We start from the raw sequence: 20,871 nt of genomic DNA, 5'->3' as shown, positions 1-20,871 counted from the left end.
CCCATCTGCCAGTTCTGGCTGTGGATATTCAAATGAATATCCACGAAGAGCGTGGTTTCAGTCAGTTTGTCTGTGGCTTGTCATAAAACTGATCCAAGTTTGAATTAATGGACTTCTGGAGAAAAAAAAGGGATTTCTGAAAAGTAAAGCAAATGTAAGAATTCTTACAATTTGTAGAAATGTCTTATTTCAAACAAATGTCTGCTGTTGTTTCACATCTAGAATCTATCTATCTATCTATCTATCTACCTATCTACCTACCTACCTACCTATGAGTGCAAGGTATATATTATATTGACAAGGTTGTTAAAATTGTACAAATTCTGTTTTTTTCTTACATACTGCTTGTTGCAGTTCTTTGCACATATATCTATAAATTACTGCACCAATATCACATTTTGCTAGCACAATATAAACAACACTTTGCACAGTTCTGTATAAGACTGTTAAAAGTCTAGATTCTACTAATTAATCAGGATTATTTGTTAATAGATTTCAGCAAACGGTGGGTTAAATCAAACTGTGTTGTTGTTCAGCTCACAGGAGACCACATCACCTAAACAAATGAGAAGCTGAAAACAGAACTATGATAACAGTAGAGCTGGTAAATACGTGACAGATAGAGTGAATTTGCATCATTTCTTTAAACGAAACAAAGTGTGCAAAACAGCACCTGGCATAAGATTGATGTGACATGCAAAATAAAGAAGCAGTGTTTGTTTAGACGAGTCAAAGTCATTATCTGTCTAGAGTAGAAAGATTTGGTTTTTGGAACTGAAGCGAGTGCCCGGTGGATTTCACGCTGTTAAGACTTTGTAAGGTAATAATGTATCAGTGTTGTGTTTTAGTTATTTTTAGTATTTAGTTGAAATTTCAGTTTGTAAAATATCTTCTGTTTTTGACAGAGCTCAACGCAGACACATGGGAAACTCCACGGCAGCGACTGAAATATTTTTGTGGTACTTCTTGCCCACAGTAGTGACTGTGCCACCGCTAGGACTGCCAACTAATGCTTGGGTCATTTACCTCCTGTTGGGCAAACCTGGTATTTGCTCTACCTCAGAGATCTTCACACTGAACCTGGCAGTAATCGATATGCTGTTCTGTATCACAGTCGTGGGTGAATACATTAATCTTTGGTTTAATCAGTCAATGAAGGCCACTAGCTTCCTGGCGTGGGGTTTAAACCAGGGAGGGGGGCCGCTTTTCCTTTGCTTTTTGAGTTTGGACAGCTACGTAGCAGTCTGCCATCCTCTGTTCTTTCTGCGGCTCAAGGATCCCAAACTGCGGCTGTCGTTATGCTTGATGGGGAGTGCCATCACTGCTGCTTGCTGCCTTCTGGTCAAAGTCTCTGCAGGGTATAAGTGGAATGTGATACTAGCAATCATAAGCTTTTCCACTGTGGTCGTAACAACCTGCAGCACCCTGATTCTCAAGTCTCTCCGCCAGTCAGGGCCCAGCAGAAAAGAGGTCCACCCAGTTAAAAAGCGAGCATTCAAAATAGTGCTGTCTGCGCTGGTCATAATCAACGTCCACTACCTCCCCCCCATTGGAGAATACCTGCTGAGGCAGCTTGGTCCCACTTCTTTCAAGCCCTATTCAGTTGTCACCTGTGCGGCCTACTGGATTCTCTCCATGAGCAGCTTTGTTCAGCCTCTGACTTTTCTCATCCGGACGAAGCGCTGCCCAAAATCAGCTGAGACTAAAACTGATGCAAGAGTGCAGAGCGGCTGATAACATGATGGAAAAGCTGAGCTGCAACCTGCACAGTGATCAGCAATATTTAAAAATTCATTTTTAACCATAATACTAAGTTGTTGGTATTTTCTGCAGTTTAAAAAAAATCTACTGGTAGCTGCTTTGTGCCTCTAAATGCTTGAATGCAAACCTGACATTTTTCTCTCTCATATCTTCGACCCAGGAACCAGGAAGTAAATTTGTCAATAACCACGATGAGCTTCACAGGATGTACAATAAGTACAACAAAGACATATTGCATTGTTTTATTTTAGAACTCAAATATCCAAATTTGGCTTACAGACAAAAATTTTGTCAAATACTCTGCAGAACACTTTAGGGCTCCGTGTGAGACGAGATTTCTAAAATCCAAATAGAAAACAAACGTTTTTATTGTTTTGCTTGATCCAAAAACACAATTTAACATTTGAGGATAAAGAAAATGAACCTGATTGATCTACCTAAACCTTAACACTGGTCAAATAAGAGGAATGATACACTCTGAGGTGTAGGCTCTAGGCTCCCATCAATACTTACATTTTTAAACAATGCTTCAGCAAATGTGAGTCTATTAGACACATGTTGGAATGTTTAGTTATGCAAAATCAAGCTATTTAAGGATTAAAGTGAAAACTGTAAGTGAACATGTTAAACACATTTAACAGAATTAGCGTGTATTATTGCGTGTATTGTATTGTCTACAATGTTCAGTTTATCTATAGCCTGCAGTACACCAGGAGAGTGGTTATTAAGCTTTTTAGGAATGTAAACAATCATTTATAAAACAGCCATCAATGCAAAAATATATCTTCATTTCACTTTAACATTACTTTTTGAAAACATGTGTTAATGACACTGTGTCTCCTTTGTTTAACAACTTGTATGTATATCAGCATCTATTAAATAGACAAAACACAAATAATAATACTTCTGAAAACCTGACCCTTTGTTAAGTTATCCAAATCTGAACTGCTTGAAATCAGGAAGAACATTTCATGTCATTCTGTAAATGATACTTTCTCTCATCTTCTGTCTAAATGTACAACAAATAAAAACAAAAATTCTGTCATTGTGTGAAATTGTGTTTTCTGGGTTTTGAATGACACAATCCAAAGATCTGACATAATAATTGACAATAATTCAAAATGATTCTCGAGCTGGTCCTACAAAATGGACGGAGGAAAAAGAATTTGTAAAAGAATTTCTGTTTTATGCATAAATAGCACTTTTTTCTATCCTGGTTAAACATTTCATACAAATGTAAGCATTATGTACAGAGTAAAAAACAAAGCTGTCATGGCTTCAACACGACGTCAGTCAAAGAGGTTAGAAAAACAGCTTTTCAAGTATTCAAGTACCAGAAGGAAAATCCACACTGATGTGTCAAAACGTGCTGAAAGGAAATGTTACCAAGCTGCATATTTTACCTTTCATAGTGATATGAAATTACATTTTCCTTTAAGAACATCAAGCACTGCTGATTAGAAAACATTCACTGCTGCCCTCTGTGTATTTCCACCAAATAAAAAAAGAAGAAGCACAAAACAAAACAAAACAAAACAAAACAAAACAAAACAAAACAAAACAAAACAAAACAAAACAAAACAAAACAAAACAAAACAAAAACAAAAACAAAACAGTGTTTTCAACCTGTTCAGGTATCAGGCAACATATGTGACTGAGCGCTAGACAAACTAGATTATTTTCTGTTTTAATTGTAAAAACATAAAACACTGAGACTCATTTAAATACCTATGAATGAACAGAGCGTGTTAGAAACGAGCTTTCATTAACGTCACTTCATTTCTTTTGTGGTCTAAGATGGAAAGATGAATAAAGCTAATAACCAGCTATAGAAACCAGGACAAGTAAATAAAGTAAGAGACTGTTTCTATGACTTGTCACTGTGCCACTGAGCAAGGTGTTGAACACTCATCTCCTCTGTGGCTTCCCAGCAACAAAACGGAAAAAGATGTTATTTTACCAGAGAACTCTTAGGTGGGATGGAGCGCTGTACACATGCAAAGTAGGAAGAAAAGATTGTTAATAATAATAGTTTGTAATAAGAAAAGCTTTAAAATGATCTTGTGGCACAATCATATAATTGAAAGCAAGTTGCCAGAACCTTAAACTTCCATGTAGACTTTTGTCAAAGCAAAAGCATATGTGCACTGCACAACAAGGATCTTACACGTTTTTATCCTTTAATATTAAGAGGTTAGAAAACCCCCAGTAAAACACAGCTGAAACAAAGAGGTGTGCGTGTGAACACTAAAACACTTTTTCAGTAGCATTTGGCCCTGAGACCAGCAAAGCTTCAAGTCACTCCGAGTGAGTCTGAAGCCTCACGTGGTGGCGATCTTTCCGTGCACGCGGAAGCGGTAAAGACACGTATACTCGACGTGACCCCAGTTACTGAGAACTCTCAGCTCCACGACTCTGTAAACCATGTCGCTCGGATTCTGTGTGAGGCGGAGAAGAAAAGAAAAGATAGGAAAGAAAGTTAAACAACAAAATCTAAGTGTAAGGGAGAGCATGCAACAAACACTTATGATTACTACACTTTATACAGAAGCAGAAGTAGTCTGCTCGTGGTCTGTGTCTCTGTAAATATAATGAGCGGTGAATATTAAGATGGGCTCATTTGAACTCACAGGAATCTTAAACGTCTGCGTTGGCTCTCCATACTCATCGTAAGTGAACGTCCCCAGCAGTGTTCCTTCTTCTGTGTCGTTTTCCATCCCCTGGAAAGAGACAAATGGCACCTGGGTCAGATTTCAAAATTAAAATAGTCTTTATGTCACTCTCAAAGTTTTTCTTTGAGACTTAATTCCATACAGTACTCCTATATTAGGTCCTACAGTTGATAAATGGCAGATTTAGATCATCCACATTTAAAAAATGACAAGTGAAATAATAAACAAGTCAAATTCATGAACTACAAATATCAGAAAAGTTACAATTTGTAGCTATCACATTGTGCCGAGGCTTTTTAATAGGAAGTGGAAGAAAATGAATGTAATAACTGGCAGGTATGCGTGTCTGTCAAGCAGAAAACTCTGCTGTGGGAAATTCAGTAAAAAACTGCATCTGCTCAAGGTTACACTTGAAGCTGGCTCCTGTGCTAAAAAGCGCAAATTTACAGCACAACAGTACAAAGGTAGTTCTGGCCTGCAGCTACTTTCGGCCTTTACAACAAGTGTATGGAGTGTATTAACCTTTAACTGTAAAGGCTTAAACTTAGAGATGTGTGTGCTCTTTTGGTGCCTTTGGTGGATTTTTCATGGAATTATCTGAGCTGCACGGTTACTTTTACAAACAGCTGTGGTCCAGTTAAGGTGAGTGAAACAGTCTTAACAGTGTTAACCTCTACATGATCAATGGGATTTTTGTCTTCAAACACCTGAATAAATTGTCAGACAGAGCAAAACTGATACATATGAAAACTCGTATATGCAAACTGATATTTCTCTACTGTTTCAATTCATATTTCAGAAGATTTAATATCCATTTAAAAATAGATAAATACATAAATAAAAAAATATGTCATGGTTCAGGCTGTACAAGGTTAAGATCCAGCTTCAAACCATGCTTGCTAGCTTTCATCCACATACATTTACTTCTGACACCAATAATGCAACATGGCAGAGGCCAAAATGCTAAAGCTTTAAAATCCAGTGGTGTGCTGTCACTGTGGACAAATGCAGAGTGTGCGTTGTTACTTGAGTTATTGCTGGAAAAGTGATCACATGTGTACTGTGTGCAGTTCATTCTGATGTTTTGGTTAATTTGTGTAAGCATGTGTACTTGAGAACCAGCATGACTTAGCAGCAGCTTTAAATGTCTCAACCACAAATGCTGCCTCGGAGGTATAATTTCACATCTTTACGTCTGACAGATATTGTAGTACATCTGTATATCCTAAAGGGTACGTGATGCTCTGGCTGAGGACAAACAGACGTGGTGGGTTCGCTCTTTCCTTACCACGAGTACCCTCCCTGCTCCCTCCACGTATCTATGTTTGATCTGAGTCATTAAGACCCACGAGCTCACAAACTCTCATTAATGATGAACTGACTGCTAGCTACTGGTTATTTTCCTGCTTCATGTTGACTTGCAGGCAGCTTTTTTTCTTTTTAAAGCAAGCACAGGCAGTCATGTGTCCCCACACTGTTTCTACACTGGAAGCACTCACATAGACTTCAAAGTCTTTGGGTGCTGAGTCAATTCGGCCAGTGGGAGAGTTGTAGCGTGGCAGGTGGTCCAGTGTCACATGAGTTATCCGTATGGGGTGGGACAAAGAGATCACAAGTGTTCCCTGGACACCATGAAACGCCCAGCATTTCCCTGGAAGCAGCACTGGGTAACCCTGGGGAGGAAGACAGCGGGAGATGTAGTTAGTAAAAATGAAAGGGCTAACAGTCTAAAGTGAAAAGCCCTGAGGGTAAAATGACAATAAGGGGACAGATAAGCAAACTGATGGTCATTATACCTGAATGACAGTGCGCGGGCTTTCAGATGGATACCAAAGAGGGAAACCAAACAGGGTCACACATGCTGAACGAATACGGTACGTCTCTGAGCACCTGGTACTGATCACACTGGCACCTACACACACACACACACAGACACACACACACAGACACAGACACACACACACACACACACACACACACACACACACACACACACACACACACACACACACACACACACACACACAGAAATGCTTTTTTTAAATCTTCTATATGTTATGGAGTGTAAGATTAAATGACAACAATCTTTGCTGATGACTGATGACAAGATGCATGAATGTCATTTAGAATAATTGCAGAAGACAAATCAACAGGCAAATAAATTAAACAACCAATAACTAAATATTTATGATAAAAAGCGTTTTTTTGGGTGCAAAAACAGCAAACACACACATGCACACACTGAATTTTAGCAAAAATAATTTGATCTTTATCCAAACATTCCTGACCTTGAGTCTCCAGGGCAAAGTCAGCCACTTTATCAGCCATGGGACGTCCACAGTCTGCGCAGCTTCCACTGCTGCTGAGCCTGATTGCATCCTGCTCCTTATTCACATTCACAAACAGAGTATACTATTAAGTATTGATGGGTGTAACAACTCATATCTAGCAGCATAAGCACACACACACATACAGTTACTACTAGTTACCTTGATGCGGTCAGTGAGCCACTTCTCCATGGCCTGTTGGAGCTCAGGTGTGAGGTGATTGTGTATGGGTGTGTTGGTAGGATCAGGGCAGGGGGCTGGAGGAGGCATCACCTGGATGGATGACAACTCCTGGGCCAACTGCAAGAGAAAAGACTATGCATAAAACCCAGGCAAAGTTCCAGACTGCATTCACTAAGCTTCGGTTGCTTTAAATATAGATAAGTTGAACCTATCAGGACTTTTACCTTATTATTCTGATCCTCTAAAGCTTGGATTCTGAGGGTGAGGCTGGCAGCACCAGTGCTGCTGTCTGACTGATAATCTGCCATCTGCCTGCTCAACCTTGTGACCTCCTGCTCCAGCTGCTGCCGACTGTCAGAGTCTGTGGCCTCAAGCTTGGCTTTCATATCGCGCATTTCGAGCTGGAGTCTCTCCTTCATCTGTTAGAAAAAACAAGTCGAGTGGACTTTTATTCAGAGTGAAGGAAAACATGACGTGCTGATAGGTGAAGTGAGCTCATAGATACCAGGCTGTCTCTTTCATAAATTTTAGATCTTATGTTTTAAAGCCAGGTTTTTAAGTCATACATGTTCATCCTAAAAGCTAACCATGGTTAACCATTTATCAGAAAGCCTTTTTGTTGTTTCTTCACCTTAAATCAAATTAAAATTTCTTTAAAATAAATTCTCTTCAAACCAGAAATTATGCCTTTGGGGAATTATTCAGCAACTGCACTTCCCGAGTGCTTGTAGGTTAGTAAACAAACCTCTGCATTTGCTCTAGATGTCAACCACTAGATGTCACTCTAGCATACCTGAGTTTTGACCCTGTTACTATTAGCCTGTGTTCCTTTCTGACATCCGTGGGCAGAAGCTCTACCACCCACAGGGTTAACCAGAAAGAGATTCTCTCACCTGGGAGAGAAGCAGCTCCTGCTTCATCTGCAGCTCCACCTGTAACAGATGCAACACATCACTTTCACCTCAAAATAGATCAACATGCAAGGTCTCAAAGTAACACCAATGCATTTATTTTAGTTTTCCTTTGTTTTATTCTGATATGGTTAGACAGCTTAATTTTTGTTTGTGCATGTGCGTGTGTGGAGGGAGGGTGCAGACTTTTTTACTTCTGACTGCAAGGAAATGGTTTGTTACCAGAAGACGTTGCATCTTTTCATCTACTACAGCAGACACAATGGTAGGATCCTGTTTGAAAATACAAAAACAACAAACTATTACTGCAACAAAAAAAGAACCCAAATTTTCATACAAACATATTAAGAGTCTCATAACAGCAAGCGTAATCAGAACAGCTATTACATTAAATATATTTTTGACCTTTAAAAATGCTTCAGAATTGACTGAGAGGTCCCTGAACCGGTGAACTTCTTGAAGGACTTACAACTAAGTCTCAAAGTTTTCATCATAAACATCATAAATCCCATCCCTTGTTGACTCTGTTTAGCTGGTTAGAGAACAGTGGGGCTCCAAAGTGTAGCGCTTTACACATTTGCAGGTGGCTGCATTTGGGTTTGTGTCAGGACGGGTATCTGGTGCAAAATATCCTGTGAATCAAACATGTGGCGCTACCTGCTGACGCAACCCCTTGTGAATAAGAGGACAACCAAAGGTAGCTCGGTAAGAGAGAAATGACATTGATGAGAGTGTCATTGTTCTCAAACTGTAACTCTTTTAACTGAGAACGTGATGTGCTTATAAAGATTTATAAAGAAAATACAGTAAAAAGCACCTTTCAGCAGCTCTCTTATTTCCAATTCATCACCACCACAGCAGGTAGCTTTGCTGGCTGATTTTTGATCCGTCATGATCCCCCAAGGGATTTGTGTCTCCTCTCAGGATCAAACTGCTGATCTTTCACTTTCAATTTGTAAACCACCCACAGTGGAGCATTATGAAGAAAACAGACTATGTGAACCTTTAAAAATCCACAAATGTGTGCTGGGAAAATACTACACTAGCAAATCTCAAGCTTGGGGCGCCATAATACCAGGTTACACTGAAGAAAACAACAATGACTGCTAACAGTCAAATTCATCTTTAACTCATTGTCTGCTTTTTTTTGGATAAATGAATAAAATTTAAAATACATGTGCACGGATTATAGTGAGACAGGACTATCAATTGCATATAAACAAACAACTACACAATGATTTATATCATTATTACCATTATTTAAACAATATCAAGATTTCATTTAAAAAAAATATGTATTGTATTAGGAGCAAATGGCTGCCTCTGCCATCTGTTGGAGTTCTCTCTGTATTATTGGATTTGAACTTTACACCTTGACATGACTGCTGCTGTGGTTTGGCATTGTTAAATAACCCCTCGTGCAGGCCTTGAAGATTTGAGCTTGAGCACTATTATAAAAGTTTGTCATTTATAATTAATCAATCTACTTAGTCACTCAGACAGTTAGATTGATCCAGCACCCATCAAGCTAACCAGCAAGAAACAGTCAGTTGCAGAGCCCTACCACCACAGGTTTGGAATAGATGTTGTTGGGTTGGGCAGGAGGAGGAGTAGCAGGGACAACGGGCTGTGTCTGTGATGGGCTCTTTGTGACATTCATGCGGGTGATGAAAGAGGTGAGCAAGGGAAGGAACAACCAAAGACCTGGAGAAAACAGAAGGGATAGTTCCTGAACAACAGCAGTCAGAAGCACACAAAGCAAAAAAAAAAGAGATCACCCAACTCTAATATTCAACAGTGAAAGCCTCTTGTAGTGACTGACATTTACAGTGACTCATACAGTCACAATGAGGTGGAGAAGGGAGTAAAACCCCACCACATGATGCAGGGAGCAGACTAAGCAGTGCTGCTTTGCAAGTCTAAGAACCCTCTGTGGCAGAACCTACCACACCTACTTTTGAGTGGAAACCCCAAGCTCATAGAAGATTACTGTACTGTCTTCAGGAAAGTAGATCAAGCAGAAAATACAGCGGCTTTCTGAAAACACAGAATATATTCGATTACGTTTATGTTACTTACATAAAAGTAAGATGAGGAGGAGGAGGAGAGCCACACCACAAGCCTTCTTCATGCGACTGCTGATTAGAGAATTAGCTGCGGGGAAGAGAAGGAACGTTGATTTGCATGGATTTTGATAAGCTAGAGCCAAATCACGTGCAGCAACTAAGAAAAAACACTCAAGTATGTAGGATCTGTATATAATGCACAGGCACACGTAGATGCATACCGAGCTTCAGCTACAAGAAGTAACAATGATCATATACAAACACCATACCTAACGCTGCCACGTCATGTGTTTTTGCACATACTGTCGCACCGAGCATCAGGGCTGAGTCTGCCAAAAGAACAAACAGGAACAAAGAGATTATTACATGGCAGCGCAAAGACACGCAAACACAAGCAAACTTCAACACTCACCGCTAAGGCTGTTGAAGGCACTTTTGATTCTGCTTCTGTATCCGGTATTGGGATCCCCAGTGTTACTGCTGACTCTACCAGTGCTGCAGGGGGCGGCCATGGGCTTCCTGTAAGTACCCTCAGAGGACGAGTACCCTGAGCTGTCCACGCCACTCTGACTCAGCTCCTTATGGCTGGGTCTAAAGTGTAATCCTGGCCTGCTAGAGCTGCAGTGCCCTGCAGGAGAGCTGTTTCCTGGAGATGCTGGGTGGCAACAAGGGGGTGTCTGCCTCGGGGTTGATGATGATGATGGGGTCAGGGCAGGCCGCGGGGTGGCTGTGGATGGGGTGAAAGGTACGGTCCTCATGACAGGTTGGCTCTCAATGGTTAATGGAGATGGGACTAAGAGCCAGATGAGAGAAAGAAGCAGAAAATGAGATAAATAAATTAGGTTCCTTACACCAATACGCCATCTGTGTCCATTATTACAAAGAGTAACTAAATAATTGACAGTCAGTAAAATACAGATAAGGCGTTAGAAGTAATCCAGAGCTTTGTTATAGGCAACAGTTTGGAAACTTTCTCTTTAACCTACTCTGAAAACTCTCAGATTGTGATATTATGTCATTACCACTCATGCACCATCACAGCATACTGACCTGGAGTGACAGGTGTGTCAGGGGCAGCGGAGCTAGTATTGCTGTTGGCTCTGCTGGAGGTACGGGAGGCGGGCTTGCGGGTCCCGGCCTTCTTCTTGAAAACCCTGAAGAAGAAAAAGTTGGTAAGAGAGAAAGGCAGGGTTACATTACAGACTGACAATCAGAATGTAGAAAAAAAGCTTCAAGCACCAGGGCACACCGGCACAGAAACCAGTAACTTACTTAACAGGATTTTCACGGTAGGATATGGATATGTTGGTCACGCTGCTTGAGTCAGATTCTTCATCTGAATTATAGTAGCCACCAGAAACCAGGCGAGAACTTCTGCGAGACATGACTGAAACACACAGACAGGGAAAAATAGTAAGTCTCAGTTTACTCAATATACATAACAGAGTTACTGAAATTGGATAATCCCTGAAATCAGCAGACCTAGTCAGAGCAGTGGAATAGGATTTCAGTGTGGTGTTTTGAAGTCCACAGCAAACACTGCTGCATTGTGTTTAGATTGCTTTCAGCTACTCTTAATACATAATCCTTAGGCCTACATAAAACTGCAGTTTTCACCTACAGTAACCTCATTTGCCAGCTTAATTTAGATAGAGTGAATACACCATCGCTAACAAAGAAATTGCCCAGAATATAATTAGTAATATAATTAGTAATTGTGCCTCTTCTATATAACTTAATATGCTTGGCTTAAAAGTTAGAAATCATCTGCAAGAAAAAGATGAGATAAGATAAACTGTGACTGTCAATGTACAGATGCTGTGGAACAAGACTTCAGTGTTATATGTGAAGGTGTAGAGTAAAGCACAATCAAACAGTTTCAAGAATTAAAGACAGTTTCAAATATGAAAGACATATAGAACAGTGATGTAGTAGGGGGCTAGTAGCTTTCCGCTAGGAGTCACCTCCCACCTCAGGTCACTGTGACCCTGAGGTGGGAGGTCCAATTCTGAGCCACTGAATTGGACCTCCCACAGAAGTCTGTGGTGTTGTTGCCCTTTGGAGCATTTTTAATTCAACTTTCTGACAAACAACTTGCTGCGTGGTAACCATCAAATAATCTTTACTCCAATACGCCTCTGGGCACAGCTTACTAATGAAGCTTGCTGATAAACTCACCCTCTTATTCAAACACACTCAATTCTAGCTCCAGAACACACAGAGACTGAATACTATAATGCCAATTCACATTCAAAATGGGACTTCACAAACCAGTGAATGACTGCAGTGACTATTTCCATCTGCTGTGTCTGAGCAATATGTTTTCTTTCTTTTTTTTTTGCCTCGGTCACATTTTTTCATTTTCACATCAACTTTTCTCTCGTTCATTTCATAAATATCTCTACAGGGAGTCAAGAACTGGTGACCCCAGTAAGTCAAACTGGCAGCTCAGTGCATCTTTTAGGACTTGCATGTTTCAGTAATGATATTTCCTGTAATCACATTAAATAAATAAGACCATATGTTCACCTTTAAGAATGTGGCATTATTATTACAATAAAACAGTAAAGCGGCAGCACAGTGAAACACACAGTAGCAGTAATAGTGATGCGGTAGTTGTGGTAGAAGTAATATTAGTAGTATGTCACTGACAGATGCTCTTTTGGTTAATCTTGGTTGCCTGTAATCCAGCTAATCGGTCCTGCTGCACAAACACTCAACAGCACCAAGATTTACAGAGTAAATATAAACCCCCCAAAACACCATGAAGGCATTTGTACATGCAAAGCTTAAAAAACAAGGACATACACTTTCATTACGCTACAGTGCAGACACATTTACAGTATAGAATACATGATAGACAGACACACATGTACACACAGATGCATACCTTAACAGACCCCGCATACTTAAAGTTCAGAAAATCTTCAGAGACTATCACAGGTAGCGAGAAGGATCTGAACAGCTCTATGTTGTTACAAAACATCTATGAGGTTAACTTTCAGCACGGCAGCCATCGTAAAGATTATGTAACAAGCATCTTAAGCTAAGTGATCCCATTGGTCCACGATGTGCTCTTACACTGTGGATAATTAGCAGCAGCTTTACTGCCTGACAGCTCCTGCAGCAAGTTTATTGTTACACATTCAATTCATTACAGAAACACAAAACACGAGCAGTGCTCTGACGATGGGGTCAAAACATTCAACTCCACATTAACCCTCTTTCCTGCTGCACATCACTGATAAGACCAAATGAAGAGCACCAGTACATACCTGCAGCTACAGTGCCAGACAATCTGTTGAATAAAGTGAGGCGTTCGACAGTAACAGGACGCTGAAAGTTAGAAATGCTAGTTGCACGGGGCGTTTCTCAGCTCAGTGACAAGTAGAGGCCCCCAGGAAATCCACCAGCCTTTAGATTCTCTCTGCGATCCTTTCTTTTAGCTTCTGACTGTTCTCATGAAAGCAGCCTTCCTGTCTCTGAAGTTTTAACGCAATCAGAGCTGACATCCAACAAAAACCTTGATGTCATTAGCCGGGGATGCGATCACTGCAGACTTGTGCAACTGAAATGAGCGGCAGAAGATGACAAAAAGGGAAGCTGCGTCTGTGCATCTAACAGACAGGAAGCTGATGCACGAGGACACATGCGCGCCGAAACCCTCACTTTAAAAAAATGGGCGATCGCCTTGTTGTTGTTGTTTAATATAATTACTTACAAATCATGACCTTGCTTTACAAACAAACTTTGTCCAGCAAACATGCTCAACAACACCACACAAACTCTTTACATACTTTTCCTCTAGTTTTGTCACCCTCTGCTCGTCTGTTGATTCAAGACTCGAGGGGGTGAAAGACTGAAAGAGAGAAAAGAGTAAATATCAGCAGCCACACTGTTTTGATGTAAACAGCCAATAACGGCAACACTGTACTTGACGACGCCCTGCAGCCCCTGCGGTGGTTGCTACAGCCAGCCTGTTCTGTTTATTGTGAATAAGGAAAACACACCATCATACTGAAACTGCTCTGTTGCAGAGACAGCTACGTTTCCAATACATCTTTACTATGAAGATGCATATTAAATCTGTTTATTTTTTTTGTAACTTGCACCTTCTTCTCTCTATCAAACAACCAGGCTGTTTAAATTTAAATTAGATGGAGGGGCTCTTGTAGCACGTGACAGGTAAGAGCTTTTTTTAAATCCCATCATGTCTAACAATCTAATCTGCAGATCCCATCATTAGAACAAAACAGAAAAACAAGGTTCATGTTTATTTAGACTACACAGTGCAAGCAGCCTGGACCTGCTGCTGAGGAAACACACATTTACATTTCTTTCTTCTTAATACGTCAAGAGGCTTAAGCTAAGAGCGTAGAGAGGGGAAGCATTTTGGACTTAATTCCCCTAAAGCCTCCCTTACACTTTAAGTGGCATCTCAGTGGAGCCTAGCTCAGCACAATTCTCCTCCTGAACATCACCGACCCCCACCCCACACAGAGGACACTGCTGCACCAAGATGTCCCTCCTCTTTTGCTCATTCCACTGAAACACTGCAGCCGTGTTTGACTGCGTCCCACATTCTTGTGTAGGTTTACTTTCCTTATTTGGGGCTTGTCGTCCAGTCCGCTTGATCTAAAACCCAATTACATCTTACAATAGTCTGTTCATGCTGTAAACTGAGAGAGCTGTTTTTGTCCTGGAATGCCCGCGTGACTGATTTGAGGCCTTTCATTTAATTTCTAAGCATCTCACTTCTAAAGAGCTGCTGAGAAAACATGTTCTGCCTTGGTCACCCTTGCACTGCACACAGGATCTGTCATTGAGGTCTGATTCCTCCACGAGAATGTGCAGTATGGAAAGCCAATAATGTACAAATGTGAGGATGAGAACATCCCCCCCCCTGTCAGAGACAGAGAAGCCTGATTCAGGTCCTGTGGGAATCAGGTGCAGAAAGACACAAAAGCGGCTTTTCATCAAGAATAGGCAGCACAAACTGCACAGCTCCCACAGAAATAAATCTGCCTCAATCATGAAGAAGGACAACAGTGACAAGTGCATCACATTCAGCCATTTAGTCCAAATGAAAGATGAAAAAGTGAAATGACAGAGTCTCCCAAACAGTGTGGAAATCCACCAGTTATCCATTTGGTGTCTCACATCCCATCACAGGATTTACTGTACTGGAATCATTTATAAACAGCTGTATAAAGAATTTGTTTTGGATGATTCGACACCAACAAAAATAATTCAAAAATGTCAGAATGTCAGAGTAAGAAATTCCCATATAAATATACTGACTCATATAATTAGTATAGTCTCTTAGAGTGTAAAACAAGCCAAAAGAAGCAGAAGAAGAAGCAAATTTACTGGAACAAAGCTCACACGTCGCCTCGCCACAACATCACCCTACTCGGCTATGATGCCTGCTGTGCTACATGTAGTGGAGACAGCGGCATGAAGGGTTTGATATCAGTAAAGTCTGAATTACTTATATTTTTATAGTGTTCCTTGGGTCAACAGTGTTGTGGAAAACATAACACAGGATTTGATGATAGTAAACAGGGCTCAACAATATGAGCATTTTCGCTTTCACAGTTTTATCTAAAAGAGACATCTGAGCAGTAAATTGAATTAAGATCTGGGCTGTAAAAATATACCAAGGTCACCAAACATCTGGTTCAATAGATGAAAATGTGGTTTCCTGGATATGGCAAAACTATTACATCTGTGATAGGCCAGTATATTGATTAAGCTGTAATAATCACACAAGCAAAAAACAAAAAACAACAACAAAAAAACACTTTTGGTATGTGCTTCAGTTTTGGGATCATGGCACTGCATTTTCACTGCAGTTGGCTACTCCAGTTCTTCCTGTAACATTAAGGCCAAATAAAGCTGCTACTTTCCATTAAAACAGGTTCAGATACTATTCAAAACTAAGAATTATTATCAGGTTAGACACCCATTTGCGACAGCAATGATAGCAGCAGACTTGACACGGTACTGCTGCAGACACACAGCCCCTCCCTCACTAACAGTTGAACCAGCTGACGTTCACAACACTGAACAACTCTTAAAGAGGAATTGAAGAGGCCAGTAAATCTCCTGTTACATCAACACAGAAGTATTAAACAGTTATTGTAAATGTTAACACACCCAGTGCCATGCTTTTGGCATGACCTAGGAGAAATAATTACCCATTTATAAAATATCAGTAACCTTTCACTTCACTAAGCCAATGTTTTAACCACTACACTATGGAGACACTAATGACCCTTTTTTAAAATATCAAGTATTGTCTTGGGTGCAGGTATTTAGTTTGTCATAACAAGCCTACTGTTTATAAGAAAGAACTCTAAGCTAGTTAGTGGTTCATAATCAATAATCAGTGTGTTGCTTGAACTTTTTTCAGCTTCTGAAGTGGGGCAGGTCCAAAAAATTTTGAGAACCAAATACACACACACACACACACACACACCAAACTTGTTTGTGTGTAAATGAAGGCATAAATGTTCAGTAAAAATGGAAGTACTGTCCAGCTTTCACAATCACTCCTGTTAGCATGCTAAGGCTGTCTATCAGCAGCTGATAACAGATGATTACAGATAAAGCCTCAAATGTCTGTTCCAGAAACCCAAGTATGCCGGCAAAAATAGACTTCTATATTTCAGTAACAGTATGACTCACAGGCTGTATAAAAGCGAGGAAATGTCATACCAAACTGAACTGTGCAAGCCAAATGGTTCAGGACCATTACAGCCCAAGCACAAGCACATGTAAAAACACATGTGAGCCCTTAAAGCTGACGGCAGGAATCTCTATTGGACAAAATCAAAGAGCGGAGATTGAGATGTAGCAGCATTATTTGCTCAGGGCTGGGCAAAGAGGGGCACTGTTTCACTGTCAGGACAGCGACAAAGAAGGAAAGCTGACACAGCCTGTAACAACAAAGATGTAGAGGGTGAAAGGAAGAGTAAGAGCTGATGCAGACTGAGACAAAGACACTGAGACACTGGAGAGAAAAGAAGAGACAGAACGGGCAGAACAACAAAGATGAAAGCTTGGCTGGTGATGGAGAGGGTGTGAAATCACTTTTATGATTTCACACTTTTATGAATGACTGAAACAATTCAGAAAGAAGAAGAAGAAGAAGAAGAAAGTGTAGAAATGAAGGGAAAATGGTACGGTAAGAAGGAGTGGGGGAAGAAAGGAATGCCGAGAATTAGTCTTCATCAAACCAAACCAGCCTGGCACATGGTTTGTGGCTAACATTAGTACCGTGCCAGTGAAATATGACTCACTCACAGAGAGCGGATGAGTCATCAGTGTGCACTGCCTTCTAACAAAAGGACCACAATCTCTTTGTAAAGTTTAAGGGGAGAAAATAATTAAGCACAGTTTTTTAGCTAAGTTGCTACCTAACCAGGTCTGTTTACAACAATGTGACCCAGTTAATTAATGTTCATTCTCTCAGTGTCTCTCTGAATAGTCTGCTGCATGAAAGAAACTTTATTGTCAGGGCTGCGAAGCTGTTCTACCATCCCTGCCCGAGACTCTCAGGCAGGCCCATCTGCTTTCCTCCAGCCTCACACAAAACTCATTTATTTCAAGTAATGTGTTGAAACAATCTTTATTTTAAAGATCTTCTGAATTAATCTCCTTCCATTTCCATACTAATAATTCCAAATCAAGCCCTTGATTGCATAAAAAAAAAAAAAAAAAAAAATCACAATTTTAATTTTAACTGTAAAAAAAGTCTAACTTCCCTTACACTGAACAACAGCTGGATTACATGAACTGCGCTGATCCAAATTTGTCGAAATTAGGCTGCAACCGTTTACAGAGTTTTCCTGCTGCCCTGTTTTTACTCGTGTCCAGTGCTGGATGACTTTTTTGGTTAAGCCGAATTATTGTTATCTCAGGATGGTGACATGACCCCTGTTGTTCATAGTATTCCCAGAGTATTTAAATTTATTTAAGAAAATATTAATATCTGGTGTCCCTGTATTAATTATTGATACAATGTTGCCAAAATCTCCCCCCATTTAATAGTAGCATTTATCTGTAATATAGACCGCTGCAGGAATGATGTGTTTTTCTACCCCACCCTGATTTTTAACACATAATTGCAATCCCCAAAGTAAAAGACCAATGTTAGGTTAGAAAATTACTACATGACAGTTGTATGACTTCACTACGACCCTGTGCTCAATGTCTCCATGGTCCTTTGTTAGTGAACGCCTTTACAAAAACACTTAAGGCTTCAATATTCATGATTGTGTATTTATTGAAATACATCCTATAGATCAAGATATTGTGTGTTTTGATCACAAAAGTTAAAAGCCTCTAAAAAAAAAATCAAAAATGTTAACTTCAGGCTAAGGAAACCAGAAGTAGAAAATGCTAACTCATTTTGAAGCATTCTTCTTAAACTCCAGCAGGAGACAACAGCTCTGATAGTAAAAAGAAATAAGACTGTGGAAAAGTCTATGGTAAACATATCTCAAAGATGCAACCACAGTAAACACTACACGCATATACTAATGATCTCAATCTGCAGTTTGGGGACTTTTTGAATACAACACGATATTCATTTTGTAAACTACACTCTAGTTAAAAGCGATTGAGGATGATGAAGCAGGGTGTGCTTTAAAGATTGAGGGGTTGCTACCCTAGCAGAGTGAATGGTCCCTTGATTGCTCTGTCGGATCAAGCCCTCACTAGTCACGTCTAACTTAATAGTGTTTACATCTACTTTTTTACATACAGTCTATGATCCTTACATGAAATAAACAAAAACAAAAAGAAAATTCCGCAGGGATGATTTATGCACTTCATTAGATTTTGCAATACCTAAACATACCTTTACAAAAATGAATACATAAATAAATAAATTAATTAAAAAACTGTGGTTACATATTGAAAGACAATAGTATGATACCGTAACGACAGACAATCCCAGTAGTTTTTTTCTTTCTGGTGTTGTGATGTGGTTGATGTGAGACAAAAGATAAACACCTGTTTAGCCAGTACATGTAACAATGCTTCCCTACACAACACACTTAATATGGCAATAAGGTTAAAACATGTTATTTACAGCAAAACAGTTATCGCCAGTTTGGCCAATTTTGCACTTGCCTTTCTTTGACACACCCTCCGAGGGCCTTAAATATTCCCTGGTGGTCCCAGCATGCCCTTCGTTAATCGAAGTACAGAAAAATAATTGCTTTTTGTGAAATTTAACCTTTTGTGCACCTGCACCAAGTTCAGTATGGCTAAAGTAGCCCTCAATGCCCAAGCTCATGTCATGTATTGCTGTGGACAAATAAGACTAAATGCTACTTAAGTAATATATGGCAAATAATAATAATAATAATAATAATAATAATAACAAAATGGTAATGAGACATAAACACTCCCTCATAAACTTGTTAAGTAGTGGTCTTATGGGGACTAGCAGAGCAGCCTATGCAGAAAAGTATGGCAGGTTAGTTAATCACCCATTACAACAAACCAGTTCCGCCTACATATAACACGCTGACATTTAACTTCGCTGTTTAACTACATTCATCGCTAAATTAACACACATTTCCAGCAGACAGCTAACCCCACATGCTTTCAGAGTGAGCAGGAGCTGCAGGCAGCTAATGTTGACAATAAACTGTAGTCGCTAAACTCAACGGGCAGCCAACGGACAAAAGCATCCTGAAGCGCAGCTGAGATGCAGGGAGACAAGAAAAGTCCAAAATTCAACCTTAAGAAACTGAAAAAACACGAATTACCACTTGGACTCCTTAACCCCGTGCCCGTAACTTACCTCGTTAAACTGTGAAGTCCGTCGCAGATAAATAATAATAGTACAAAAAAAAAAAAAACACGCCAACGAACAGCAAAGACGGTTAACCAGAAATATTAATCCGCACGGAGACTGAATTTAAACAAACATGCCCGTTTTGTTCAACTCTGTTCAGTTAGTCCCAAAATAGCGGCCTGGTTCATGACGAATTCCACAAGTAAAGTCTAAACCTAGATGGCATGACTGGGCTCAACAGACGCTTACTGTGACAGCTCGGAGGTTTCACCGCAACAAATGTTGACAGCAGCGGAGTCAAGCTAGAGCGAAGAAGAGAAGCACTTCCGGTAAGGGTTTGCAAAATAGCGGTCGCCCACGCGATTCCTAGCATTTGAACAACGAAAATAAATGTAAATTCATTTTTTTCTGCATATCTAACTTCCGAAAGAGAATAGTTTGACAGTGGGCTAAACATTGAAATCCATTTAAAGTGTGGTTTGAATAATAGACACCACATACGTCTAGTTCTCTCAGAATTGAGAGACATATTATTCTATGCATCCAGATTATCATTTATGTTCTAAAATTAATAATAATTAACCCAAACTCGTGTTTCTTCCTTTTGTTGTTTCAATTATTTTTCAAAAAGAAAAATGGCAAGATTAAAGAGATATTTTGACCGGAAATTTGTTCAGAGAGTGCCTTTTTAAAGCTGTTTATTTATTTATTTTCTGTACACGACCGCAGCTATGATGCAGCACACTTTGAAACCGTTTCCGGTTTCGTTCCAGCGGTAGCAAACAACAGATACACGAATGGCTCCATCTAGCGGTGACAAGTGTGCTCCTTCGGGACTATTTTTCCATAAGCTGCTATTCAGACATGCTGCCACACGGTGGCGCCAGTTCTCCGCGAGTAACTTACGTGCTGAGCAGGCCTGCCGCAAGTTAATGTCTCTGTTGCACCATCATGTTGCAGTTTGCAGCGTTTAGAACAGCATTTAAATCTATACTGTATCATGCATTATGCGTTTGAATTGAATAGCAGACTGAAGACTGAAAGCTGAGTTTAAAGGAAAAGGACACATGGAATCCAGATTTCCACTTAAGTGAGAACGTCAGACAAACTACTCATAAGCACACACGACTCTCTGTG

General features: G+C 40.0%; 1 protein-coding gene across 4 annotated transcripts; it reads right to left on the bottom strand.

Annotated features, from left to right (window-relative positions):
- Positions 1-1,989: 1,989 nt before the first annotated feature.
- sun2 (Sad1 and UNC84 domain containing 2) lies at positions 1,990-20,048 on the bottom strand. Of its 4 annotated transcripts, XM_084932006.1 has the most exons (17): positions 19,741-20,047; positions 13,718-13,779; positions 11,193-11,307; positions 10,971-11,074; positions 10,333-10,713; positions 10,190-10,249; positions 9,934-10,008; positions 9,419-9,558; positions 8,077-8,127; positions 7,837-7,875; positions 7,168-7,362; positions 6,923-7,060; positions 6,722-6,818; positions 6,230-6,345; positions 5,933-6,106; positions 4,392-4,481; positions 1,990-4,199 (listed from the first exon to the last, which is right to left on the bottom strand). In XM_084932006.1, exons 3-17 carry the CDS (start codon positions 11,303-11,305, stop codon positions 4,083-4,085), a joined length of 1,890 nt encoding a protein of 629 aa, XP_084788132.1. In that variant the 5' UTR covers positions 11,306-11,307; positions 13,718-13,779; positions 19,741-20,047; the 3' UTR covers positions 1,990-4,082. The 4 variants fall into 4 exon arrangements, with proteins under 4 accessions (XP_084788132.1, XP_084788131.1, XP_084788133.1 ...); XM_084932005.1 differs by lacking the exon at positions 13,718-13,779; XM_084932007.1 differs by lacking the exons at positions 13,718-13,779; positions 19,741-20,047 and adding an exon at positions 13,196-13,688.
- Positions 20,049-20,871: the final 823 nt, after the last annotated feature.

Source organism: Perissodus microlepis, chromosome 6, assembly GCF_051167445.1.
Source record: "Perissodus microlepis isolate ML-2025 ecotype Zambia chromosome 6, ASM5116744v1, whole genome shotgun sequence".
In the NCBI taxonomy this organism is placed as follows: Eukaryota; Metazoa; Chordata; class Actinopteri; order Cichliformes; family Cichlidae; genus Perissodus; species Perissodus microlepis.
Note: the sequence above shows the minus strand (reverse complement) of the source record. Positions and strands in the feature narration are given on the sequence as shown.